Genomic DNA, 27,462 nt, shown 5'->3' on the forward strand with positions numbered 1-27,462 from the left:
CCTGGGATACAGTGTGAGACCCTGTCTCAAAATAAGTGATTTTTTTTTAAAGCTGAGTGTTGGCGCAACTGTACCCGTACTCTCAAAGATTCAAGACCTGCCTGGTATAGAAAGTGAGATCCTGCCGGGCGTTGGTGGCGCACGCCTTTAATCCCAGCACTCGGGAGGCAGAGGCAGGCGGATCTCTGTGAGTTCGAGGCCAGCATGGTCTACAGAGTGAGTTCCAGGACAGCCTCCAAAACAATACAGAGAAACCCTGTCTCGAAAAACCAAAAAAAAAAAAAAAAAAAAAAAAAAGAGATCCTGTCTCAAAAATAACACAAAAGAGGGTAGCAATTGGCAGTTCAGTTCCATTCAGACCTTCAGCCTGCAGCAAGCACCAGACCCCAGAAGTCAAAGGCTCGAGCACATAAGCTGTCCCCACTTCAGATGATCCTTACAAGTCACTGGCCACCAGTGCTTCTGGACAACCAGTGGTAAATTCCATGGGCTAGAACAGGAGGATTGCTAAGAGTTCCAGGCCATCCTGGACTGCAGTGTAAGACCTGGTCCCCCTTCCAAAAAAGAACTCAGTATGTCCCTCTACCTCTACTCGGATGCATAACTTTCTAGAATGTTTCACGGGATGGGAAAGGTGCTTCCTGAAGGACACACCCCTGTAAAACCCTGAACTCACAAGCTGAGACAGGAGGATTGCCAGGATCACCAGGTGGAGACCTGTCTGGCCTACATAGTGAGACCCCATCTTTTTTTTAAAAATATGTATGAGTGGTTTGCCTGCATATATGTGTGGGCACCAGGCACAGTTCCCTTGGAAGTGGAGTTATAAAGGTTTGTGAGCCACCATGTGGGTACTGGGAATTGAACCTGGGTCCTCTGGAAGAGCAGCCATTGCTCTTGACTGCTGAGGCATCTCTACAGTCCGACACCCATCTTTAAAGGAAAGAAAATTTTAAGGTCCCTTTGTTGGGCATGGTAACACATGCTTGTTAACCCAACACTCTACAGTTGGAGGCAGAAGGATTGAGAGTTCAAAGTTAGCCTCAGCTACATAGTAAGTTAAAGGACATTTTGGGACAGTTATGAGACCCTACTTAAAAACATGACAAGACTACACAAAAGGCTGACCAGATACTGCCCAGCTGACTGCTTACCCTCTCTCTAGACAGAATTAGTACCCTGGCATCAGTTCCAGTCACTGCTGTCATTTGTTAATCCCTTACTGTAAACATTTTCAGTCATCAAGTCCCTTAACAGCTAGGGAAACTGAGGCTCAAGCAGATGAAGTGACTTACAGTTACAGCTAGGAATGTCAGCACAGGGATTCGAACCCACTGTGGAATCATCATGGACACTGCCCTTTACAGCCACTAGAGGGCACACATAACTACATCCACACTTGATGTTTCTGGCCCTCTGAAAAGTCTGGCCCTAGCTGGAGGGGGAGGAGCCTGCTTTGGGTTCCAGTCCTCATTCCCTGAGTCCCTTGACCATGAATGATAGCAGGAGTCTGAGCCTAACTGGACTCAGCTCTACAGAGAACTTAATAAGCACAGCCTAAACCACAGAACTGTTAGAATAAGTACACACCAGAGGCACAACAGTAGGGGGGTGTGCATGATCACAGGGGACAATGCTGTGACAGTACACACACACACACACACACACAGAGAGGTCCATGCTACTCTACAGCCTGGGTGCCTTTTAAGTGCGCTGTAATAGTCTAAAACAGTGTTTCTCAACCTTCCTAACACTGTGACCCTTTTCCACAGCTCCTCGTGGTGGTGTAACCTCCAACCATAAAATCGTTTTCTCTGCTACTTCATAACTGTAAGTTTGCTACTGTGTTTTCCAATGATCTTAGGTGGCCTCCTGTGAAGACGTCATCTATCCCCAAAGGGGTCTCTACCCGCAGGTTGAGAACCACGGGTCTAAAGCTACTACACAGAGAAATACATCCATGCAACATAACCCGATGAAGCAGAGACAGAAGGGTCCCTGGAGCCCACTGGCCGGCCAGCCTTGCTGAATGAGAGTCCCCAGGTTCCATAGTAGAGTCTTTGAAAAAGTAAGGTAGAACCAGGCATACTGGCTTTGTGAGTTCCAGGCCAGCCAGAGCTACATAGAGAGACCCTGCCTCAAAACAGTAATAATAATAATAATAATGAAAGTAATAATAGATAAAGTGGAAATTAAGATCTTTGGTGTCCATGTGAAGTTGGGCATTAGCCTATGTTTAGCAGTCTGAGGCCTTGGGTCCAGTCTCCAACATCAAGAAGAGACCCAACACCCAGGCTTGGTATTACATTACTTGAATGGGATTAAATTTTTGCCTCTTTGTTATATGTTGTGTACTTTTGTATATATGTGTTTGGGGTTTTGTTGTTTGTTTAAGAAAGGCCTTGGGCTGGAGACATGGCTCAGTGATTAAGGGCGCTGGCTGTTCTTCCAGAGGACCCAGGTTCAATTCCTAGTACCCACATGGCAGTTCACAACTGTCTATAACTGCATTTCTAGGGGATCCAACACCCTTATAGACATACATGCAAATTCAGGCAAAAGGTCAATGCACATTTTAAAAAAAAGGAACAAGGCCTCACTATGTAATCTTGGATGGCCTGAAACTCACTATGTTGACCAGTCTGGCTGGCACTCACAGAGACCCTCCTGCCTCTGCCTCCCGAGCATTGGAATGAGAGGTGTGTGCCACCATGCCTGGCTGTTGTGCAGTTTTAACATCACTGAAGCAGCGCTCACACACACAGTGGTGTCCCTTCCAACTCCCTGCTGCCGAACACTTGGATTGCTTCCAGTTATTGCACAAGTGTGCTAATTGTTGCATTCGGTCTTTTCCTTCTTAGAGAGATGTCCAAACCATCTTGTCATTACTTTAGAAAAGTTCAGAGTGACACATAGTCTTGACAAAGGACATGTGAATTTTCTAGGCCCTCATGATCCACAAGGACCATTGTCACTTTGGTTTCCTGGAGGCAGAAGCATCCTTCCAGCTGAGAAGCAGCCAGCAGCAACCAGGCAGGGCCCATGAGAAACTTCTCCCGTGGTGACACTACTTTTTCAGCTGCAGGGACTGGTAATGAGTACCGTGTCTCTCGGCGGATTTCACCAGGTGCTGTGTGACTGCCCTGAGAAGCCAGCATCATTGGGAAGGGTAGTAGTTAAGGTCAGGTTTTGAATCTTTAAGAAACATTTCCTTGTCTCAGGGCCTCTTAGACTGAAATAGAAAGTTCCATTTCTCTTCCCACTTTAGATCTCCCTCACCACTTCTGCTAGGGCTGTCCCCAGGGTTCTGGTACTATGTCCCAGCTGCCACCCACACCCCGGCCTCTGAAACTGGTGGGCATGCTGAGTATGGGGCAGACCTGGCCTTACCTGTATGAGAAGCAGGATGTCAGGCCCGGAGGGGACAGCACCTCAGGCATGGTTGCTTTCTGCTCTCTGCTACTCCCCAGGGCATGCCCTGGGGACAGATACTTCATCTCCCTGAGCAGCAACTTTTCCAGTCAGTGAAATGGAGATGGCAGCCCTCCTACAGGGCATATGTACACAGGTATTGTAGGTCCCAGTCAACAGCTGCAGTTTGCCTTTTGTTTTGTTTTTGTTTGTTTTGTTTTGTTTGTTTGTTTGTTTTTGGTTTTTTGAGACAGGGTTTCTCTGTATTGTTTTGGAAGCCATCCTGGAACTCGCTCTGTAGACCAGGCTGGCCTCGAACTCACAGAGATCCGCCTGCCTCTGCCTCCCGAGTGCTGGGATTAAAGGTGTGTGCCACCATTTCCCGGCCTGCCTTTTGTTTATTTGTTTTATTTGTTTGTTTGTTTGTTTGTGACAAGGTCTTATGTAGCCCCGGCTGCCTTTGAGTTTACTCTTTAGCCAAGGTTGACCTAGATCTCCCAATCTTCTCCCTCCACCTCCCGGTGCTGGGGTTACAGGTGTGCTCCGGCACATCAGGCTCATGTAATACTGAGGATAAAGCCCAGAGCTTCAAGGATGCTAGCCAACTAAACTACACCCCAGTCTCACCCCAACTTTTGTTGATTTGGGGTTAATTCATAGGAGAGCAAGGCAGGAGCTGCATGCTGGCGCATGCATGTTATCCAAGCACTCAGGAGGTTGAGGCAGGAGGATCAGGAGTCCAAGGCGGGCTACATAGAGAGACTTCACCTCAAAATAGAGGCTGAAGACAGGATGGGTCTGCCTGTGATGCTGTAGGCAGTCGTCCACCCAGGGGGACTTGGGGGCCTTGCTGGCCACGTCTGTGGACTGAAACGCAGTAGCAGCTGATACCTTCCAAATACGGTCACATCAGAGTCTTGGACCTCACATGCCTTTCCACATCCCTTGGAGAGTCAGGGGCTGTTTCCTCTCTGTGAAACTGGCTGGGCCGGTGGCTATGAAGAAGTGGCACTACTCCACACTCTTAACTTCCACCACTAATTCCCAGAAGGTGGTGTAGCTTCCCCTTGTGCTGGCCCCTGAGGTACCACATGATCACACCCTTGCATGGCCTTGTTCTGGGGAAGCCCAGGGATCTGCTATGCAGAAAGGACCACATGGAGAAGCCCTGAGGTGCTGTGGAATATTATTTTAACTAGGTAAAGATGTGTTGCATTTATTTACGGTGCAGAGTATTACTTTAACCATGTAAAGGTGTGTTACTTTTCTTTTTTTTTTTTTGTGGTTTTTACGAGACAGGGTTTCTCTGTATTATTTTGGAAGCTATCCTGGAACTCGCTCTGTAGACCAGCCCGGCCTCGAACTCACAGAGATCCTCCTGCCTCTGCCTCCCGAGTGCTGGGATTAAAGCTGTGTTACTTTTCTTTATGCTGCATTTGTTTAATTATGTAACGATGTATTGCAATCATTTCACCTTTCCTGCTAAGGCACCTGCTGAAGAACTGAATGACCAATGGCTAGGCAGAGAAAGGATGGGCGGGGCTGGCAGGCAGAGAGAATACATAGGAGAAATCTAGGCTCCAAAGAAAGAAAGAAAGAAAAAACAGGAGGAAGAAGGGGAATGAGGGATATGCCAACCAGCCTGGTGTAGAGAAGCAGTTAAAGATATACACAAGTAAAAAAGGTAATAAACCCTGAGGCAGAGCCGGGCAGTGGTGGCGCACACCTTTAATCCCAGCACTCGGGAGGCAGAGGCATGCGGATCTCTGTGAGTTCGAGGCTAGGCTGGACCGACAGCCTCCAAAACAATACAGAGAAACCCTGTCTCGTAAAAAAATAATAAAAATAATAATAAAAATAAATAAATAAATAAACCCTGAGGCAAAAGATAAAAAGAAACAGGTTAATTTAAAAGAGCTAGCCAGAAACCTGTCTAAGCTAGACTGAGCATTCAAAACTAATAGTAAGTCTCTGTGTCATGACTTGGGAGCTGGTTGGTGGCCCAAAAAGAAAAAGCCTAGTGTACTGAAGCCACATGGAGAAAGGCAAATGTCTACCAGCCTCCCTCAGGCTGGAGACACAAACTAAAGCAGGACTTGAGCCAGAACCTTTATATCGGACCTCTCCCAAAATCATGACTCTCAGACATTCAGATATCAAGATGCTGGTGTATTAGATCTGTGACATTGGGAATGGTTGTTATGCAGCAATAGCTAATTGATACATGCAGGAAATCTTCCCCTTTGGGGGAAGGAATTCAGTAGTCTCCCCTGCTTTTTGTGACATGGGACACATTGAGGCAGGTCCTATACACTCAAGAATTGTGGTAATGATGGTGGGACTTGGTGGTATATGTCTTTAATCCCAGCAGAGGAAGACGGATCTCTGTGAGTTTGAAGCCAGCCTGGTCTACATGGTTGCTTCCAGTGCAGCTAGTAATACACAGTGAGATCCTGTCTCACAAACAACAACAAAAATAAAAACAAAAACAAAAACAAGCCAGGCATTGGTGGCACACGCCTTTAATCCCAGCACTCAGGAGGTAGATGCAGGCGGATCTCTGTGAGTTCGAGACCAGCCTGGTCTACAGAGAGAGTTCCACGACAGGCTCCAAAACAATACAGAGAAACCCTGTCTCAAAACAAAAAACAAAAAACAAAAAAGAATAGTGACATCAGCAATGTAGATCCTAGTAGTTCCACCGGTTGAACTCTTACTATGCCAGGCATTGTGCTACACATGGCTTACTTAATACATTACATTTGTTTATTTGATTGTGTGTGTGTGTGTGTGTGTACGTGCACATGCCATGGTGCAATGTGGAGGCCAGAGAACAACTTCCAGGAGTAGGTTCTCCCATCCTCCCTAGGTGGGTTTCAGGGATCAAACTCTGGTTGTTAGGTTTAGCATCAAGTGCCCACATGGCTCACTTTACCCACTGAGCCACCTGGCCAGCCCCCAGCATGTTTAATTAGTTGTGGTTCTGGGGATTAACCTATGGCTCTGACAACACTCATCCAGCTCTGTACCCACGAATTTCCCCACCGCACTGCAACCCTCTTCTCACTTCGAGTCCTGGGAAGTGGTCTTGCTAAATGCTGAGGCTGCCCTTGAAGCAGAACCCCGGCAGGCTTTGGATTTGTTTTCATCTTTGCCAGCCTCCTGAGTAGCTGAACTTGCAGGGCTATCCCACCGCCTGTCGTGATGTTCGCTATATTCCTCTAGGCTGGGGTGTGCAGCTCAGTGGCTTGCTGTGTGCTAGAATTAGAGAAATGCTGAGGAACCTCAGGTGAAACCTCAGATCCAGGCATTTCAGGCTCTACTGCCAGCGTGATTGCAGACAGCAAGAGACCTTCTCTATCTGGAGTCTTTTGGAATCATCACCGTCATCACTATTTTACTATCACCATCCCCATCATCAATATCATCATGACCCCCACCATCATCATCGCCATCATATTGAGACAATATCTTGCTGTGATGCTTAGGCCGGCCTTAACCTCACGCTCCTCCAGCCTTTGGTTCCTGAGTGCCAGGACCACAGTCACACTCCACCATGTCCTGTTGCCCCAGATTCCTCTAATCCCTGTTCATTACTACAGCTCTTACCCTTCCATCCCACCTTCAGTAACCGAATCTTCAAGCTTCCCCTTCAGACTTCCCTTGGGGCTCCTGATGCCTATAATCCACGTGCTTTCATCACAGCTTTTACCAGAAAGCAGAAGTGACAGGTTGGGGACAGAAAGCAAAGTGGAGAATGGGTAAGACTACGGGGGACGGCGCATCCCTGAGAGCCTGTGTCTTTAAGAGCTGGGGCGGGACGAGCCTGAAAGGGCGTGTCTTAGGCGGGGAAAGGGGGGGACTGGGGCGTGGCCCGGCAGGGAAGTAGACGGGACGGGGCTTGTGTGGGCGTGGCCTGGCTGCTCCTGGCTGGGGCTCTAGGGGCGGAAGGTCGTGGCGCGGGCCATCCGGCTGGAAGACGGCCCGGAGCTTGCGGATCCAGGCCCCGCCCGAGGTAAGAAGAGCCCGAGCTTCGCAGCCCGAGCACCCGTTACCCCAACTTCAACTTCTTAACCCGGGTTCCAACTGGGACCTCTCAAACCAAAAAACGCTGCCCGATTCCTGTCCCTGTCCATCTTCGTCAAGTCTTCCCACCTCACCAGCGTTCCACACAGGTGCCGGCATGCTGGAGGCGTTCAATTTGGAAATGAGTAAAAGAAATTGGCGGACAGTGGAGTGGAGACTTGTGTTGGGGACACGGGTATTTGCCTGCGCCCTGGGTCAACGCTCGTGTCCATTTCACAGATGCAGACTCCGAGGCCGTATGCCCAGACATCACCCAGGCTGCCCACATAGAAACCGCAGACTGAACTGGAAGGCCGTGTGTTTTTCCACTCCGTATCCGTGCCAAGTGGAGTAGCTAGAACTAGGAGGGACGAGACTCTCTGGCAACAGGTGAGGAAGCAAGATCTGGGATCCCTTCCGCTTCTCGGGGGTGGGGGGAGGCTAGGGGTCTCTTTCTGTCCTGCCTCGTCGCTGGGGGGGGATTGAGGAATGCTTGTGCAAAGAATCACACCCCCTCAAAAGCAAAACAAAACAAAAAACTTGATGGCCTTTGCCTCCCCGATTGCAAAAATAAAATGGACAAAACATGCGAGGCAGCTTGCCTAAGACTTGGAGCCAGTTTCTGTTTGGAGAGGAAAATGAAGCCCGTTTCCCCTGGCTGGAGGGAAGTGGATTATGCTGCAGCCCCTCCCAACTCATCTGTGACTGGTCCCAGGCAGTTTGGGTGGCTTTGAGCAACTCACTTCTCTCCGGGCCTCAATTTCCCCATCCGAGGACTGTTGGCTTTGTGGCTTTCTTCCTTGCCACATGACGCTGGGTAACCCGCTGAACTTCTATCCGCAGTCCTCCGAGCACTCAGAGAGGCCACTGTGGTGTGGCACTTCTGCTGACTGTGAGGAATGAAAGTGTTGTCACTTCACCCTGCCTCAGTTTCCCCATGTAGGGATCAAATGATGGTGTAATGTGCTGGGCGCATTGCACGACATCAAAGGAGGTTGTGAGGTGTGAGGCGCTGACCTCTCTAGGTCTTGGTGGCCACAACCAAGGCCACCTCAGAAGTATGGGTTTTGGGTTTTTTTTTTTTTAGGCTGGAATCCAGTGGCTGGTACATTTTGAAATCTCAGCTACTGAGGAGGCTGAGGCAAGAGAAACATGAGTCTAAGATCAGCCTGGCAAATTTAGGAGATCCTCCCTCAAAATAAAGAGTAGGAGAGGGAGATAAAGTGTAGGAAGCACAGTGCTTCCAAGCCAGAAGCAAGAGGATTGTCACTAGCTTAAGGGCAGCCTGGGCTACATACTAAATTTCAGGCTAGCCTGTCTGGGGTGGGGGTGGGGAATCAACAAGGCTGGAGATTATAGCCCAGTGCTACAGTGCTTGCCTATATTGGTAAGACCCTAGGGTCCATCCTCATGCCCCACCCAAAAAGGAAAAACAAAAGTCTGAGTTCCTTGTTCTTAGGATTGGCTACTTCCCACACTGATCTCATTCAGCTGTCTGGCTGGCTCCCTAGGCCTCTTCCAGGCCTGCTCTCCTGGTAAAGGGCAGGTCTCAGGGAGACGCCCTGGGGGCGGGGTCACTCCAAAACAAGAGGCATATATGGAAGCCCAGGGAGGACTAAGGAATCTCCCTTGGGAATGGGGGCTCTATATTGAGGAGAGGGACTTGGCTTTGATGAGGAGAGGTCTCTGGGCTCCTCCCCTGGTGCCTGCAGAGACAGCATCCCCTCCCCCTCCTCTCACCCCACCCTGCAGGCACTGGAGTGACCAGCCCTTTGCAACTGAAGCAAGCAGAGGGCGCTGGTCTGGCCCCAAGGGGCTGATGGCAGGCAGATGGCTGGATCTTCGCTGGGCGCATGGCCTCCTCTATTTGCCTCTGATAATGGAGACGGCATCTGGCGCCAGAGACCCATCCATGAAGGCCCATGAGCACATAGAGTTTTCAGCACAAGGTGTCAACCGGACTGCCATGGCGGATGTGAGTACCCGGGCAGGGCAGGAAGGTGGATTGGGTGGAGTGTCTCTGTCGTCTTGCCAGCTAATCATGACACATTTGCTATGTGTCAGCACTGATGGGACCGGACCCTGGGATACCCAGGAGCTCCTGAAGGAGCTGACTGTGAGTGAGACAGATGAAGCCAGAGATTTCAGAGAGCGGTGAGCTATGTAAACAGCCACACTGCGTGCTTGGGGAGGATGCGAGTGGTCGAGGTTACTCCAGGCTGGTGGTCTGTGAACATGCCACCTTGGAGCCAAGCTCTAGAGGAAGGGAGGAAGCCGCTTGCACAGAGAGCTGGGGGAAAGGCTAGGAAACAAGTGTAAAAGCCCTGAGGCAGGTTCAAGCTTAGTGCGTTCCCTAACAGTCGCCAGGCCAGAAGGGCTGAACCAGGTGGGTCCAGGTAAGACTGGCCTGAATACAAAAGGGCTTGTGGACCTAGGCTGGGATGTCAACATCTGATTTTATGTCTTCCTTCAAGGAGTCTCCCCGGCTGCTGTCAGGAGGATGGATCCAGAGGAGAGAGTGGTCAGGGAGAGACCAGTGCAGGGAGACAGAGTTCCCACAGCCTCCAGGCTGGGAGACTGGGAGCATGGTGGCGGGATCGGAGACGTGCCAGAGACTCAGGATGAGGGACACGCAGGCGCATCAGGCGGAGAGCAGGCGGGGATGAGGAATGGATGTCGCCATGGGTCCAGCCTGGTCAGCTGAGGGTGACCCAGTGCCAAGGACTTGAACAAAGATTTGATTAGGGATCTCCGGGGTGAGGGATGGGCACTAGGGCTAGACAAAGGCAGATGGACAGCTGCAGGGACAGGGAGGAGGGGCCACAGCGGATTGTAGGGCAGGCACCTCCTGGAGAACTGGGACCCACACTTTCTTTCCCTTTTTCCTTTTGCCGTGTGTGTGTGTGTGTGTGTGTGTGTGTGTGTGTGTGTGTGTGTGTGTGTGTGATGTGTGTAGTGTGGTAAGTTATGTGTGTGCACACATCTGCATACGTGGAGGTTCACACGTGGTGGGTGCTGCTTACAAAGCTTTCCTGAGAGCATCCATGTCCGTGAGCACGTGGAGGCCTGAGGTTGACATCGGTATGGCTTGTTCTTTGTGCTCACTGAGCTAGGACTAGCTCACCAATATGGCTAGTCCAGTTAGCCAGCTTGCTCTGTTGTAATCTCCTCTTCCTTCTAAGGCTGGAATTACAGGTGGTTTCACAACCCACCCAGCATTTACCTGGTTTCTAGGAATCCATACTCCAGGCCCTATGCTTGTGGGATGAGCAGCTCTAACCACTGGACCATGTACCCACTGCTTTCTTTTCTGTTTGAGACAGGCTAGCTTCAAACTCACTACCAAATGGAGAATAGCTTTGAGCTGATCTTCCTGTCTTCTCCTGAGAGCTGGGATTCCAGGCTTGTGCTCCACCCCCCCCCCCATGCCTGGTTTCTTTTTTTTGTTTTGTTTTGTTTTTTTGTTTTTTCGAGACAGGGTTTCTCTGCGGCTTTGGAGGCTGTCCTGGAACTCACTTGGTAGTCCAGGCTGGTCTTGAACTCGCCGAGATCCGCCTGCCTCTGCCTCCTGAGTGCTGGGATTGGATTAAAGGCGTGTGCCACCACCGCCCAGCTTGTGTTTTTGTTGTTGTTTTGTTTTTGTTTTTTGCCTGGTTTCCTTATGTGGATCTGTGGTAGAACCCAGGGCCAAGCCTTGACCACCTGTATTTCCTCTGTCAGAAATCACAGACTCAAACCACCTGCACTGAGAGTGTCGCCGCCTATACCAAGTTTATGGGAGGGTAGGGGTGTCTGCACCCCACCCTCTGAGATGGCAATTGGGCAGTTAAACCCATTTTACAGATGGGTGGGCAGTTTGCAGTTGCTGGGCCTATAAAATTGGCTGCTACTTCTCTGGTAGGAATCTGGGTGATTCTGTGGTGCTGGGTGGTTTGTCCAAGTCACTGTGCTGGTTGGCCATCATTGTGCCGAACTCACTGGAAGGTGTGTGTGGTGTGTGGCTTTATCCCGGTACTGGATGAAGACTCTGAGGGTCAAGGATGTGAAGCTGGCTGTGAGCAAAGTGACCCGTGGCTCCCTTATGACAAACCAAACCTTCCTCTTTAGCACATGGTCTCAAAAAGCAGACTCTACCGGCTCCTGTGCTGGAGACGGCTCTGTGCCAGGAGCCTGAGGTCTATTACCCGTGGCGTATGTTCTCATGTAATCTGCATTTGTTCACCAAACATTTGTTTATATTTTACACAGGAACTCACACACGGTAGCCCAGGCTGGCCTTAAACTCAAAATAATGTTCCTGCCTCAGCTTCCCGAGTACTGGGACTAAAATGTGAGTGCCGCCTCGACCAGCACGTTAGCTAATGTTTTTTGAGCCCCTGCCGTGTGCAAGAATTAGACAAGAGCTTACAGAGCCATCCCCTGCTGTGGCATCCACTGCTCTGGAAACAGGCCAAGAAACAAACCTGCAGAATAACTTATGGGTGTGGTGAGAAGCTAGCTGCTTAGCCTCAGGCCATCGGGGAAAGGCATACCCCACCCCACCCTACCCCACCCCCCACACACAGTGGGTTTCTTTGTGTAGCCCTGGCCATCCTGGAACTCTGTAGACCAGGCTGGCCTTTAACTCAAGAGATCTATCTGCCTCTGCCTCCCAGGGCTGGGGTTAAAGGTGTGCTGTGATGTTTTCACTGAGGCCTGAACAGCAGGTGAAGAGGTCCTGGGGCTGGGTGATGTCTTTACCAACTGCCAGACTGCGGGGGGGGCCGCCTGGGATGCTGTGCAAGAGGGAAGGAGGAGGGACACTGGGTCAGGTGACTCAGCATGATGTCGCTATTCAAGGAATTTCAAACCCTTGTAGTACCTTCTTTATTGTTAAATCCCTCCCTCCCTCCCTCTCTCTCTCTCTCTGTCTCTCTATCTCTCTCTCTGTCACAGCAAGCTTGTGGAAGTCAGAGTTCAATGCACAAGAGTCACTTTTCTCTCTGTCATGTCAGGTTTGGGGGTTGAACTCAGGTCACCGAGCTTAGCCGCCCCTGTGGCTGCTGTAGGGGGTGGGGGTGGGGTTGCTGCAAGCACAAAACAGCACAGCTCCTGGAAGTGTAGTGTTGTGTGCCTGTGATCTCAGGGTCAGGAATTCAGGGCCAGCTTGTGCTGCCTGAGACCCTGTCTCAGCGTAACAACAACAAAACCGGCAAGCCACAGGTTAACCAGTGGTTCCGTGACCCGGGTGTGGGTGGGGCTGCTTCCTGGGACTCCTGTGGCTGTCCCACTCCCGAGGTCTCCAGGAGTTGCACCATGCTGGACCCAGATCCTTTCCCTGTGTCCCTCTTCCCGGTCACTCGCTTCACCTTCCTTGGTTCCGACCCTCTCTGCCACCCTCTTTTTTTGAACTTGCTCTGTAGACCAGACTGACCTCAAACTCAGAGATCTGCCTGCCTCTGCCCGCTCCCCCAGTGTTGGGATTAAAGGCATGGGCCACCACCATCTGACCCCTGCAACCCTCTTATGTAGTCCCTCAGGAGGACCTTAGGGCCACCAACCAATCCCAGAGAACCTCATCTTCAGACCCTCACCTCAACCACGTCCACAGTCTTGGGACCTGAACACCATGGGGCCACCATTCCAATGAGCACAGCCAGTGAGGATGGCCAAGTGTGTCTGTGACGTGTGTGTGTGTGGTGTGTGTGTGTCTGTCTGTCTGTGTTTATGCAGGTCTGTCTGTCTGTGTCTGTTCAGGTTCCTGGACTGGCCGTTTGGGGACATCTCAGATCACAAAGTATAGGACTTTCCTGACCATTGCTAACTGAGAGTAGGTCTTCCTAATTGTTTGATTGGTCTCTTCCTGGAGTCAGAAGGGCTCTGAGAGCCTCAGCCTCCATGGGGCCGCAGAGGGAGGGCTGAGGAGCATGTGCGCACAAATGGCACCGAGCACCAAGGTGACGGTGGCCAGAGCACTTTGAGGAAACCAGAGTCCAGAAACAGCAAGCCGCTTAGCCGAGGTCACACAGCTGGACACTGAGGGGCTCCTGACTCTCTGGTCTCTTTATGCCCAGCTTTCCGTGTCTTCCATAACAGCCAGGCTGGCTAGAGGGAGATACTGTGGCCCCGGATCACAAGCAGTTTGTCACTTGTCTGGCCCAGTGAGTTCCAGGGACAGGAGGTTGTTTTTGCTTTAGAATTTGGATGTCTTTCAGAAGGGCATGTGACTGCCCAGAATTCCAAGTGGCTCTGTGGGTTTAGCATTTCCGTAATCTGTGTGGCTCCCAGGCATGGAATTGGCTGCCCATGCATGACCCCTGAGCCCAGTGTCCTCTGAGTTCTCCTGGGCTGAAGTGGAGCCTCAGGGAAGAGGGTGACAGGGCTGTGGGGAAGGTAGGCTGTCCCCAGGCCAGACCCAGAGGGGTGCCACCCTCACCGTGCCACTGAGTATGAGCAGAGCGGGGGAGGGTTGGGCCTGGAGGAGGGAGGGGCTGAGTAGTCAGTCCATGTGACAGGAGGCCACCTTCGGGGGACTTGGCTCGCTGACTCATTCTTCTGGGAGTGTACGTCTCCCCGCGTGCCTGTCATCTCCATGTGTCTTGTCTTCTCATTGCATCACGTCCGTTCCCCTGTCCCGCACTCCCACACACACACACACACCCTGAGGATGGGGATGAGGGAGCAGAGGGGAGAGACTGAACTAGAAGAAGGGCCACTGTGCTGCGGCTGTGGCTGGCCACCGTCAAGCAGAGGTGGTGAGACACGCCTAGCAATGGCTGCGCAGGTTGCAGGAGGAGGGGGTGTCCCTTCCCGTCTCCGTGCCTCAGTTTCTCACTGGTGGAGTAAAATCCACTGAGCCATTTCCCAGGCCTTCTGTGTCCAAGGAAGGTGATGCCCCCATTGTGGCCGACTCCACAGTGGGGCACTTTCAGACTACGAGCTGGGCTGGGGATGCGGTCCAGCGATAAGAGTGCTTGCACACAGTGAAATCGAGGATGCATGAGGCCCGGGCTTCCCTCCCCCGCACTGCATAAAACCATGGCGGTGCTTGTCTGGAATCGCACGGTGGAGGCAGGAAGACCAGAAGTCCAAGGTTATCCACAGCACACAGCACATTCCAGCCTGTGCTACATAAGACGATGTCACTAAAAGTTCTCCCAGCATCCCCCACTGGTGACAGAGGTGAGGTGGTGGTCCACTCCTGATCCCTTCCCTAGGCTGGAGTTTCTCGGGTCACAGTGGCAGCCACCAGCCCTGATATCTCTGGCTGTGTCCCTTCCTGTCCTCCTCTGTCCCTGTAATAGCATCCTGAGTACCTCTCTAGCATACCTCTCTCTGTGAGATTGTATCTTTTTTGCTTCTAGAGGCCACAGCTCAGCCCTTAGGCTGCCACTCAGCACTTTCACTTCCAGGGCTTTTCCCTGACAAAACCTTCTGGCACGTGCTTGGGAGTCATGTGCTAGGAAGTTCACTGTGGGCCACTCCCTGGGGGAGCCCTCAGAGTATCCTAGGAGTTTGAATGTGGGTGTCAGCAGGAGGCCTAGGTAACCTATGGGGCCTTGGGTAGTATTTATCCCTAGCATACAAACAGACTTTGAGTGCCCATGCCACAATGTAGGATGCTCTCTCAGCCTGGAATTTTGAAGGAGGGCCTAGACCCTACCCCGGATGACATGACAGACTTTGGAGATCCACCATGGAGGGCCTCACCCTCCCTGGGGATCAGAGTGGAGATTGGGTGGGGGTCTGGGGGGGTCTGGTGGGGAGGGATGGGGAGGAGGGAAGGGAGAGAGTGCTGGGATTGACATGTGAAACAAGCTTGTTTCTAACTTAAATTTTAAAAAAGGGGGAAAAACCCTCTTTAATCCCAGCACTCAGGAAGCAGAGGCAGGAGAATATCTGTGAGTTCGAAGCCAGTCTGGTCTACAGAGCCAGTTCCAGGACAGCCAGAGATACACAGAGAAACCCTGTCTCAAAAAACAAAACAAAGCCGGGCGTTGGTGGCGCACGCCTTTAATCCCAGCACTCGGGAGGCAGAGGCAGGAGGATCTCTGTGAGTTCGAGGCCAGCCTGGTCTACAAAGTGAGTTCCAGGACAGCCTCCAAAGCCACAGAGAAACCCTGTCTCGAAAAACCAAAAAAAAAAAAAAAAAAAAAAAAAACAAAAAAACAAAACAAAACAAACAAAATAAAATAAGAAAGAGGAAGGGGGGGCAGCTACAGAGTATCTTGTCTGTCTGTCCTGGTCCCTTGGACTCTGCCCTGTGTAGATGTAGACCCTTCAATGTTGTCTAGTTTCCTTACAAGGACTTGACCCTTGTTCTTGTCACAAAGGACCCCATGTACTTAACTTGTTTGAAGCTGCCAACAACGCTGCCTGGTGTACTTAAGTTACTCATCGTGTTTTATCTTTATTGATTAGTTAGTCATATGTGATGTTGACTAGTGATAGATAAAGCAAATTGCAGAAACGAGATTCAGGATATCCTGGTTTCTGTAAAACTAGCCCAGCAGTAGACCATACACAGTATACAGTAACTTACAGAAAAGGGGAAGTCTCCTTAAGGAGGTGCTTCAAACTGGTGAGGGTAGGATTGGTAGGAAAGTGTGGTGGTTGGCAGTTATGACAGGAGATTTAGTCTTTTTTTTTTTTTCCGGGACAGGGTTTCTCTGTATTGTTTTAGAACCTGTCCTGGAACTCACTTGGTAGACCAGGCTGGTCTCAAACTCACAGAGATCTGCCTGCCTCTACCTCCCGAGTGCTGGGATTAAAGGCATGTGCCACCAACACCTGGTGAAATTTAGTCTTTTTATATATTGCTTTTCTAAGCAAGCATTTATTTTTGTATCCATTTGTGTATTTTTTTGTTTTTCGAGGCAGGGTTTCTCTGTGTATCCCTAGCTGTCCTGGAACTCACTTTGTAGACCAGGCAGGCCTTGAAGTCAGAGATCTGCCTGCCTCTGCTTCCCGAGTGCTGGGATTATAAGGACATTAGCCACCAACACCCAGCTTGTTTCTGTTATTTTTAATTGTGTGGGTCTGTACACATGGGCGCAGGTGCCCTAGCAGGCCAGTCACATGGACTAGCCGTGTAGGTGCTGAAAACCTAACCCAAGTCCCGCAAGAGCGGTGAATGCTCTCAGTCACTGAGCCATCTCTCTAGTCCTTATTATTTTATCATGAAACAAATGCGTATTTGTGAATTGCTGTGCTAGATGAATTTATTATATTTGTCTGTCTGTGTATTTCATGTGTATGAGTGTGGAGGTCAGAGGAGTCATTTCTACCGCATGGGGCCTGGTGGTCAGATTCAGGTTATTGGCTTGGGTTTCAGCAAGCACTGTCACCTACGGAGACATCTTGCTGGCATACACGTCTATTAATTAATTAATTAACTAATTAATTAATTTATTTATTAAAGAAAACCACCCAGTGGATACCTTTGGGGCTTAGGGACAGGCTGAAGGGAGGTCATGTTCAGCTGCTTAGATGGGTCCAGTTTGGTCTCTCCCTTGGTGGCTGTGTCACCCACGTCCCCTGCCTTTCCTCTTTGCAGTGCCGTGCCGTGTGTGGCCTGAACACTTCTGACCGCTGCGACTTTGTCAGGATGAATCCCGACTGCCACAGCGAGGGGGGATACCTGGACTACCTCGAGGGCATCTTCTGCCACTTTCCCCCCAACCTCCTCCCTCTGGCCATCACCCTCTATGTGAGTCTGTGCCCTGGGGACCCGGTATGGGCAGCTGGCTCCGGTGGGAAGTAACTGTCTCCCTTTCTGGTTCCCACCAGGTTTTCTGGCTACTTTACCTCTTCCTGATCCTGGGAGTCACCGCAGCTAAGTTGTGAGTGTGGCCTTGGCTCGTGTCCAGGTTACAGATGGGAAAAGGCAATCCTGAGAGCTGAGAGCCAGGGACCTGGTTTGGGGGATGGACGGGGCAGGGGCCAGTCACTGCGAGCATGCTCACTGTTAGCCTTTCATGGCAGCGAGTCCTCATCCATGGGTGTGCACATGCTTACAGAGACCGGAGGCCAGTCTTAGATGCTGGTCTTGAGAATGCCAAAAATTCTGTTTTTTTTTTTTTTTTTTTTTTTGGCAGGGGTAGGGGGTTTTAAAGACAGGGTTTCTGTGTAACAGCCCTGGCTGTCCTGGAATTTACTTTGTAGAGCAGGCTGGCCTCAGATTCACTGAGATCTTCCTGCCTCTGCCCCCAAGTGCTGGGATTAAAGGTGTGTGCCACCCCGCCTGGTTAGAATTCTGGGTTTTTTTGTTTGTTTGTTTGTTTGTTTGTTTTTTGAGACAAGGCCTCTCATTGATTGTATTAGACTGGCTGGCCAGTGAACCCTTGCTTCCACAGCACTAGGGATTACAGACATGTCATGATGCCCAGCTTTTTCACACGGGACCAGGGATTGAACTCAGGTCCCCATGCTTACAAGGCCAGCGTTTTACTGGCCGAGTCCCCTCCCTGCAGACCCTGACTGTTGGCTCCTCCTCTTCCAGCTTCTGCCCTAACTTATCAGCCATCTCCACCAATCTCAGGCTCTCCCACAACGTGGCAGTATCCTTTGATCAAGCTCCCTGTTGGAAAGGGTGGCTAAGGGAGGCCGGGGCACGGGGTGGCGGCTGTGGTCTACATGGAGCCCCCTTGACATACTCCCCCATGGTGTCACCTTCTTGGCCTTCGGGAACGGAGCCCCAGATATCTTCAGCGCCCTGGTGGCTTTCTCAGACCCACGCACTGCTGGCCTGGCCATCGGAGCTCTGTTCGGTGAGCACAGTTCTGTTGGTATATGGAAGTATTGGGGGTCACCCAGAGTGTCTGCTTCTGAGGGGACTGCTCTGCTGTCTTCTAGGTGCAGGGGTGCTGGTCACCACTGTGGTGGCCGGAGGCATCACCATCCTGAATCCCTTCATGGCTGCCTCCAGGCCCTTCCTCAGGGACATCGCTTTCTATATGGCGGCTGTATTCCTAACCTTCACTGCACTCTATCTCGGCAGGGTCACGCTGGCGTGGGCACTGGGTGAGCAGTGGGGCGGGGGGAGGGGCGGGGGAGGGGAGAGATGATGATGATTCCAGGACCGAGTCTCTGGAAGTGTCTGTGGACAGAGAGGTTGATTTGACAAACTCTACTCAAGCCAGCAAATAATAAACAAAGGGAGGGTGGGACCCAGACACTTTCCGATGTGAAGTCACCCCAGGGGCCTCACAGCGAACACAGTGGATTCTGATTAAGAGAGACCAATATGAGGGTCAGGGAAGCTAGGAAGGGACACAAGCCACCATGGAGGGGGCTGATACTACTTATTTCCCTGGCGGGAGGAGGGGTAGATGGGAACCTGGCAAGGGTCTCGAGCTGGAGCCACACAAAACTCATTCTAGTCGTGGAGGGTAAGAGGCCAGACACAGGTTAGCCCAGCGGGAGGCTGTCGGGGACCACATCCCAGACTTGCCTGTTACTCTGACTTCCTTCACTTGAGTAACCCACTGGCAGGGGAGATGGGGGCGCTTACAGGTTACTGTCCACCTGCGCTTCCTCCTCCGATGGAGGGGTTTCCAGGCAGATGGGAAAGGTGAGCTTAGAATGGCAAGTATGGAGATCACCCACCAGGACCGGGTTAGGCAGGCACCTGCCGCCCGGACGCCAGCTGATGATGTCTGTACCTCTGCCCGCAGGTTACCTGGGCCTCTATGTGTTCTACGTGATCACAGTCATCCTCTGCACTTGGGTCTACCAACGGCAGCGTAGCAGCTCTCTGGTCCACTCCATGCCTGAGACACCAGGTAAGGAACCTCCACAAGGGGACAGAAGGGGCCGGCCACCTCTGTCCTCTGCTACCTCACATTCCCCGAGGCCAGTCTGTCTCTTGCCCGGCCATCTCCTCTCCATGCAGTTCCCACCCTGCCCAGGCCATGTCTATCCCCTGGTTTTTGTGGGCAAGCCTCAGAACCCTCTCGCCCAGGATCACAGGTTTCCACAGCATTATCACAGTTGGTCATGTTAGTACACATTGAGTGTGCCTCTGCCCTCAGGAAGAATCCAGATGAACCCTGTAGGCACATGTGCAGAGCACAGGTATACATATGCACACAAGTGCACCTCCCTAGTATACGCAGACATGTTCACCACGCATACAAAATACACAGGCGGAGTTTTCCTGTTCTGACTGCCTGCTCCCAAATAAGCAACACAGATATTTAAGATTACTTATAAATGCTCAGCCAATAGCTCAGGCTTATTACTAACTAGCTCTTACAACTTACCCCATTTCTATTAATCTATGTGCTGCCTCGGGGCTTGTGGCTTTTACCTCTATCCCATTTTGGTGGTGGGGAGGTAGTTTTTCCAGACAGGGTTTCTCTGTAGCTTTGAAGCCTTTCCTAGAACTCACTCTGTAAATCAGGCTGGCCTGGAACTCAGAGATCCATCTACCTCTGCCTCCGGAGTGCTGAGACTAAAGACATGTGCCACCTCTATCCCATTTGTGTGTCTGACTTATTATCTGGCTGGCTGGTGACTCCTCTGACTCCGCCCTTCCTCATCCCATCAACCAGTACCCCAACACCAGACAGATGGTAGACCCAGACTCCAAAGGCTATCCCTGGGAACCTGCAAGCCATTCTGTTGCCAGCCTGCATAAAGCCTATCTGTGTGGCTTCAAGCCTGCAGGAGGCAGCACTGTCTCGTTCTGGCATAGAGGGCCTAAGGGCCCTCCTACAGGAAGGCTGCCGGGATATCCCCCTCTCTGCTAAGCAAGCTGTTAGAATTCAGAGCCTGTCCCGCTACTGTAGATACACTGAAGCTGGGCAGGTTGGGATGGGAAAGGACAGTAATTCTGGGAGAAGCCCAGGTCACAGAGAGGCAAAAAGAGCCTCCCAAATGTTGGGATTAAAGGCATGTGCCACTACTACCTGACAAATGTAATAATTTTCTAAGGTCCTAAGCTAGCCTGGGAAAGCCAGTGTAGCCACCAGCCACTCACCCACCTGTTGGGTAATGAACGACGCATGGCCATTGCCTGATGTTTGAGGATGTTCTGCGAGTTGTGTTCTCACAGGGTGGGGATTTTGGAGTGTGTGTAGCCATTGCTGAGAAAGCTAAAGTGAAGGGCTCAGGCAGAATGTATGTCTGGCATGCACAGGGTCCTGGGTTCTATCGCCCGCACCGGGTAAGGCAGGCATGGTGATGCGTGCCTGTTATCCCAGTGATGATAGTTGGAAGACATTCAGGGTCAGCCTGGGCCATGTGAGGACCCTGCCAAGGAAAGAGGGGTATGAAGAAGGAGGGAGGGAAGGCCTGGGCATTTGAATATTAATTCCACCCTGTCCCAGAGGTGATCCCTCTCCCCCACAGCATGGTTCTGGGATATCACAGGCCTGTTAACCACGCCCTCCTTGCTCCTGTTTCCTACAGAGACACTGTCTGATTCAGAAGAGGACCGGGTGTCTTCTAACACCAACAGCTATGACTATGGTGAGGCCCAGGCCCTGGGCCCATGGGGTTAAGGACACCAGGGAACACTGGAGCTTGGTTCAGGGACCCTCTGGGAGGGCAGGAGAGTAGGCCTCCCTGAATGAGTCAAGCACAGTCACACCTGCCCCACCTGCTATACACAGGAGATGAATACCGGCCTCTGTTGCTGGGTCAGGAGACCACTGGCCAGATTCTGATCCAAGCCCTGAATCCCTTGGACTACAGGAAGTGGAGGACTCAGTCGATGTCCTGTAGGCTCCTGAAGGTGGCCAAGGTAAGAGGGGTCTCAGGATCCAGGCTCCTGGCCTTGTGACTGTAACACGGTGTGGGATTACTTTGTTTTTTGAGACAGAATCTTACTATGTAGTCCTGACTGGCCTGCCACTAGCTATGTAGACCAAGCTGACCTTGAACTCACAGAGATCCACCTGCCTCTGCCTCCTGAGTGTTGAGGCTAAAGGCGTGTGCCACCATCCCCGGCCATTATGATCTTTCAGCTGGAGCCCACTGAAATGCCCTTTGATGGCCAGCCTGGGATGTAGTGGGGAGACTGAGTCCTCAGGCATGACTGGTGACCTGAACCAGGGCTCTCTACCCTCTATGGAAGAGGACAAAGTATCTGGCAGGGACAGGGAAACACACCAGAGGCCTGGGTAGACTTTAGGCCTTGTTAGTCTCAGGAATAAAGAATGAACTACGTTTGTATCCCTGTGTCTATGACGTCATCTGAGCCTGGTTCCTTCAGTGTAAAATAGGATTGTGGGGCAGGGAAAGCAGCTCGTTGGTGGATCGCTGGGGTCGATCCCCACATTACATAAGTGAGGTGTGGGGGGCACGCCTCTAATATTGGCACTGAGGAAGAGATGGAACCAGGGATTGGGGCCAGCATGCATGAGGGCGTGGAGCACAGAGCACTCCAGCATGGGGGAGCTTCTGCCGCACCCCCTCTCCAGCTGATGCCTCCCACTCCCCGTGACACCGTCCCACACCTCCAGTTGCCTGTGGAGTTCTTGCTGCTGCTGACAGTACCCGTCGTGGATCCCGACAAGGATGATCGGAATTGGAAGCGGCCACTCAACTGTCTGCAGCTGGTCATCAGCCCCCTGGTCCTGGTCCTGACCCTGCAGTCGGGGGTCTGTGAGTACCCCTTCCCCACTGCCTGCCTCCTCCTCCTCCCCCTCCTCCTCCTGCCTCCTCCTCCCCTCCTCCTCCTCCTGCCTCCTCCTCCTCCTCCCCCAGAGCCTCTTTAGACTAGACTCCAGGGCATGCCTATCCAACAAGAACTTTCCTGTCAGTGGTCCAGTGCGGCCTGCAGGGGGAGCTGTAAACAAGTGGTCCTAGAATGGGCCGCATCTAACCCTCTGCCTGTCTTGTCTCTATCAAAGTCAGGAGGGCTGAGGAATGGGCAGGGCTCAGAGACAGAACACTTGGCTAGCAGCTGAGGTGCTGGGTTTCATGTCCAATACTATACTACTACTAAAAAAAAAGAGAGAGAGAATGCTGGGCGGTAGTGATGTGCACCTTTAATCCCAGCACTCGGGAGGTAGAGGCAGGTGAATTTCTGAGTTTGAGACCAGCCTGGTCTACAGAGCAAGTTTCAGGACAGCTAGGACTATACAGTAAGACACTGTCTTTAAAAAAAGAATTAGGGCTGGAGATGGCTGGGAGGTTACGAGCACTGACTGCTCTTCCAGAGGTCCTGAGTTCAACTCCCAGCAACCACATGGTGGCTCACAACCATCTATAATGAGATCTGGTCCCCTCTTCTGACCTGCAGGCATACAGAACACCGTATACATAATAAATAAATCTTAATTAAAATTAAAAAGTTACAGAATGAGAAATTTCACATCATATTTCAGCTTTACCATCTTGAGATCTGGGCCAGAAGGAACCCATGCCAGGGCCCAGAGGGTGACTCTCAGCTTCTGTGGTCCTTTGAGCCTGGCCCTGCCCTCAGAGTGACGTGCCGCCCCACCACACTGGCTTTTCCCCACTGGCCCCAGAATGGCAGCTTCATTTCTGCCTTGTAGCTGAGGAACACAAAGACTCGCCAGGCGCTTTCTAGTCCTATTCCTGTTTTTTTTTTTTGTTTGTTTGTTTTGTTTTTTGTTTTTTTGAGGTGGGAAACTCACACTGCTCATATCTCTGTCTTCCGGCACCTCCCCTCAACCCAAGGTTGGTAAGTTGGGAGTCTGAGGCAAAGGCATTGGTGATCACCGTGCGATTTTCGTGCCAGGGTGAAACCAGAACTATGTTGTGTGAATGTGGGCCCAGATTATGGAAGGATGGGGGTGGCAGTGGTTAGGAAGGGAAATCAAGGATTCCTGGGAGCCTGGTCCCTTACAGTCTTGTCCCTGAGGGAGCTGTGGCCCTGCTTCCCACCAGGGCAAGCCTGAAGTTTACTTCCCAGCCACAGGGGCTTTCTCTAGGATGGAACCCAGGGCTTCACACAGCTAAGTGTAAACATGCCTATGCTATAGCCCCGGCCCTCACTTTTTTATTTTAGATAGTCTCAGTATGTATTGCCATGTAGAGGAGGGCTACCATACACTCTGGAATTTTCTGCCTCCATTTCCCCAGTGCGAGTGCTAAGCTAACTGGCGTCCACCAACATGTCTGGTTTATATGATGCTGCGGAGGAACCCAGGCCTCATGCATGCTAGGCACACTGTCTCTCGGCCCAGCTGCCCCCTCAGCATGCTGCCCACCTCCTTTCTGGCATTTGAGACAGCGTCTCTTGTAGCCCAGGCTACTCTCTGTGTAACTGAGGCTGGCCTTGAACTTCTGAACTTACTCCAAGGCTGTATCACTGTGGGGAGTGGTGGGAGGAAGTGGGAGCCAAGGCTGGGGGATCCCAGCTGCCTTTCTTGTCTCATAGATGGTATCTATGAGATTGGCGGCCTCCTCCCCGTCTGGGCTGTGGTGGTGATCGCGGGCACAGCTCTGGCCTCAGTGACCTTCTTTGCTACATCTAACAGAGAGCCCCCTAGACTTCACTGGGTAAGGATTGGAGGCCTCCACTGGGCAGCCTGGGTGTGTTCCTGGGGGTGGCTTGGTGAGCGGTAATGTCTACCCTAAAGCTATTTGCCTGTTCAGGCGTGTGTGTATATGCACATCATGTGTATGCAAGCTCATAGGTAAGTCTTGAATACTGTCAGGCAAGCACTCCGCCAATGGGTCACACCCCAGCCTGGGTTGTGGGTACCGGCTGGGGTCCTATCTGGATCCCCATTCCCTCCACAGCTCTTCGCCTTCCTGGGCTTCCTGACCAGTGCCTTGTGGATCAATGCAGCTGCCACCGAGGTGGTGAACATCTTACGGTCCCTGGGCGTGGTCTTCCGTCTGAGCAACACTGTACTAGGGCTCACCCTCCTGGCCTGGGGGAACAGCATTGGAGGTGACTTGGGGCTGTGGGGTGGCTCTTCCTTTCCCTGGCCACAGTTATACCTTGAGAAGACATCCAGGGTGTGTGTTCTCTGCCCCAGTGGGTTGCCCGTGTGTGTGTGTGTGTGTGTGTGTGTGTGTGTGTGTGTGTGTGTGTGTGTGTGTGTGTGTAGAGGGGTCACTAAGCTGCCACTGGGCTGGAATATTCTACAAAGGCCTTCCTAGTTTGATGCAGAAACACTCCACAGGAGTTCAGGCAGGACATGAAACCCATTACAGCCAACCAGGTTTAATGCGTATGTGGGGGGTGTTGTACACGTGCTGTCACACATACGTACCTATAGCATTTGTTTAGCCACAGCAGCTTGGTGACATTGACCAGGTCACCCACTGAACAGGGACAGTCTAGCATGGAGCTGGAAGTCCAGAACCCAGCTGTCCTTTAGCCCAGGCCTTTGAGTATCTCACCGAAAGCACACAAAGGTGCCGTGGGATACGGTGGGGTGTAGTGCTGTACCCCTAAGGTTGCTCCCAGTGAGAAAGTGGGGTATGCGGAATTAGAGGGAAGGGTGTCTTAGAGAATGCTGAGTCCCCAGAGGACCTCTATTGGTGTTTGTTGACTGACTAGCTATGTAAACAGGAGCCTGGCCCTCATAGCCTACTCTCTCTCTCTGTCTCTCTCTCTCTCTGCAGATGCTTTCTCAGATTTCACCCTGGCCCGCCAGGGCTACCCTCGGATGGCATTCTCCGCCTGTTTTGGTGGCATCATTTTCAGTATCCTTTGTGGGCTTCTCTGAGCCCCGGTGTGGTGTCCCAGCTCTGAGAGTCACAGGTGGGCTCTGAGCGCCACCCTTGGGACTGGCCAGGGACTTATAGCTTCTCCTCCGCATTTGTTGATGGGGAATTGCAATTCCAGCCTCAGGTTAGTAGAAAGGAGTGAACCTGAAAAGATCTACAGGGATGGTCTTGGCTCCATCTCAGCCTCTTACTTTAAGGCATGAGGGTGTGGTCACTTAGCCTCAGTTTCCCCATCTGCCAAGTGCTCACAGGTACCCAGCATTTCTGACACCCCATTTCGCTCTCACGGGCCGAATGCAAAATAGACTCTTCACACCCATTTTATTAGAGGCATTAGCATCAGGGGCCCTGGGTGTAGACAGTCAAGAAGGCCGTGTGCTGAGGAGGCCTCTGAGCCCAGGGCTGAGGTTGAGCAGCTGTGAGGGAGGGCTGCAAGGTTGGGCTGTGGGCTCCAGCAAAGCTTCCTGAACTGGCTACAGATATCCTGGTGGGTGTGGGGCTGGGTTGCTTGCTGCAGATTGCCCGGAACCACGCCGCAGAGGTGAAGGTGAGCCAGCCATCTTGAGGGACGGCTAGTGTGATTGCAGAATATCTTAAAAATATTTTGCATAAGGGTTGGAGTTTCCCTGCAAGCAGACAAGGTAACTAAGATGCAGCTTGCATGGAATGGGTAGGTGGCCTGAGGCTTTGGCTCCGTTGAGCTTTCCCAGTGAATTAGAGTGATGACATACCCCACTTTCTGGATAAGCATGCATGGGGTAAGGACCAAAGCTGGAAGTCAGACCCCAATACCGCCCACGGGGAGGAGCTGGGAGAAGGGATGTGCCCTGGAAGGTGGGGCCCATCACCTAAAGGGAGGACTCTTTGTTGTTATTTTTGGTTTTTTTTGAGACGGTTTTTCTGTGTAGCCCTGGCTGTCCTGGAACTTGGTCTGTAGACCAGGCTGGCCTTGAACTCACAGAAATTCATCTGCCTCTGCTCCCTAAGTGCTGGGATTAAAGGTGTGGGCCACCATTGCCCAGCTCTCAGGGAGGACATAGGCTGGCCTGGGTTCGTTAGTTCTTTCTTTTTTTAAATGATTTATTTATTTTCATGTGCATTGGTATTTAGCATACATGCATGTCTGAGGGTGTTGTGTCCCCTAGAGGTAGAGTTATAGACAGCTGTGAGCTGCCACGTGGGTACTAGGAATTGAACCCAGGTCCTCTGGAAGAACAGGAAGTACTCTTAACCGCTGAGCCATCTCTCCAGCTCACTGGCCTGGTTCTTGTGTATGCCAAGACTTTACTGAGGCATAGGAGAACATGTGTTTTGGGGGGAAATACCATGCCATGGCCCAGAGGGCTCTCACAGGGAACCTGAACAACCTCTTGTCTTCCCGCAGCTGGAGCCAGACGGACTGCTGGTGTGGGTGCTGGCCAGCGCCCTGGGGCTCAGCCTAGTCTTCTCCCTGGTCTCCGTACCGCTTCAGTGTTTCCAACTCAGCAAAGCATATGGCCTCTGCCTGCTCCTTTTCTACGTCACCTTCCTCATTGTCGTCCTACTCACGGAATTTGGGGTGATTCACCTGAAGAGGGGCTGACTGAAGCTGCTTGGCCTGGTGGTTTAGGGGTGATCCCCCTAGCCTCCTGATGGGAGGACTGGAGGGGGGCCCTCTAGTTCCCGTGTGTAGCTCCCGGAAGGGTGGTCTCTTACTGCCGGAGCAGAGCTCCCCATGGATCACAAGGACCTGACTGCCGGCACCCAACAGCCTTAGTCTGGGGATTTGGAGGCTGGCTTTGCTGGGCACCACCCCAGGTGGAAAAGATGGGACTTTAAATGATGGCAGGGCCACTCGGGAGGACGGCCTGTCTGCCCCGGTCCCTGCTGGGCTTTGGGCTCTTCCACAGTCTGCAGTGTCTGCTGAGTCCCACAGCAGTGTTGGCTGAACCGGTGTGTGGTTTCTCAGCCTCCCATGTAGTGTTACAGTCAAAGGAAACAGGTCAAGCTGACAGTTGTACGTGGTACTGAGCCAGGAGGCTCAAAACCACCTGGCCCTACCCTGCCCAACGAGTGGCTGCTACATTGGACCATGGATCCAGACTCTTCTAGAACTTTGTTTGGAATTCTGGCTCCCCAATCTACAAAACAGGAGCCAGCCTGGGCCCTGTGCCTACCTCAAGGGGAGCCAGGGGGAGTTCACCCCTCCACAGGGGCTTCTTGCAAGTGCTGTGATCAGCCTTTTAAAAATGCCACTCACTCCCTGACTGCTTTCAGCTGTAACTGAGAGACTTGATTGTTGGTTTTTGGTCTCCCTCCCCCCCATAAAAAAAATAAAAGACAAGCTATTTTAATCATACCAGAGAGGCC

At 51.8% G+C, this 27,462-nt stretch overlaps 1 protein-coding gene across 4 annotated transcripts; it reads left to right on the top strand.

The window, feature by feature from the left end:
* Positions 1 to 7,313: 7,313 nt before the first annotated feature.
* On the top strand, positions 7,314 to 27,451 carry Slc8b1 (solute carrier family 8 member B1). 4 transcript variants are annotated; one of them, XM_013119813.3, is made up of 17 exons: positions 7,314 to 7,426; positions 7,717 to 7,866; positions 9,229 to 9,451; positions 17,012 to 17,164; positions 17,245 to 17,297; positions 17,957 to 18,014; positions 18,119 to 18,224; positions 18,310 to 18,477; positions 19,131 to 19,238; positions 20,869 to 20,928; positions 21,072 to 21,202; positions 21,924 to 22,065; positions 23,810 to 23,931; positions 24,175 to 24,328; positions 25,009 to 25,089; positions 25,593 to 25,660; positions 26,498 to 27,451. In XM_013119813.3, the coding sequence occupies exons 3-17, from the start codon at positions 9,296 to 9,298 to the stop codon at positions 26,693 to 26,695; spliced, it is 1,758 nt and encodes a 585-aa protein (XP_012975267.1). In that variant the 5' UTR covers positions 7,314 to 7,426; positions 7,717 to 7,866; positions 9,229 to 9,295; the 3' UTR covers positions 26,696 to 27,451. The 4 variants fall into 4 exon arrangements, with proteins under 4 accessions (XP_012975267.1, XP_021087984.1, XP_040587500.1 ...); XM_040731566.1 differs by lacking the exon at positions 7,314 to 7,426 and adding an exon at positions 7,433 to 7,622; XM_013119814.3 differs by lacking the exon at positions 7,314 to 7,426 and adding an exon at positions 7,433 to 7,586.
* The last annotated feature ends 11 nt before the right edge of the window (positions 27,452 to 27,462 follow it).

The sequence above is a fragment of the Mesocricetus auratus genome, unplaced genomic scaffold, assembly GCF_017639785.1.
Source record: "Mesocricetus auratus isolate SY011 unplaced genomic scaffold, BCM_Maur_2.0 Super-Scaffold_100025, whole genome shotgun sequence".
Taxonomy (NCBI): Eukaryota; Metazoa; Chordata; class Mammalia; order Rodentia; family Cricetidae; genus Mesocricetus; species Mesocricetus auratus.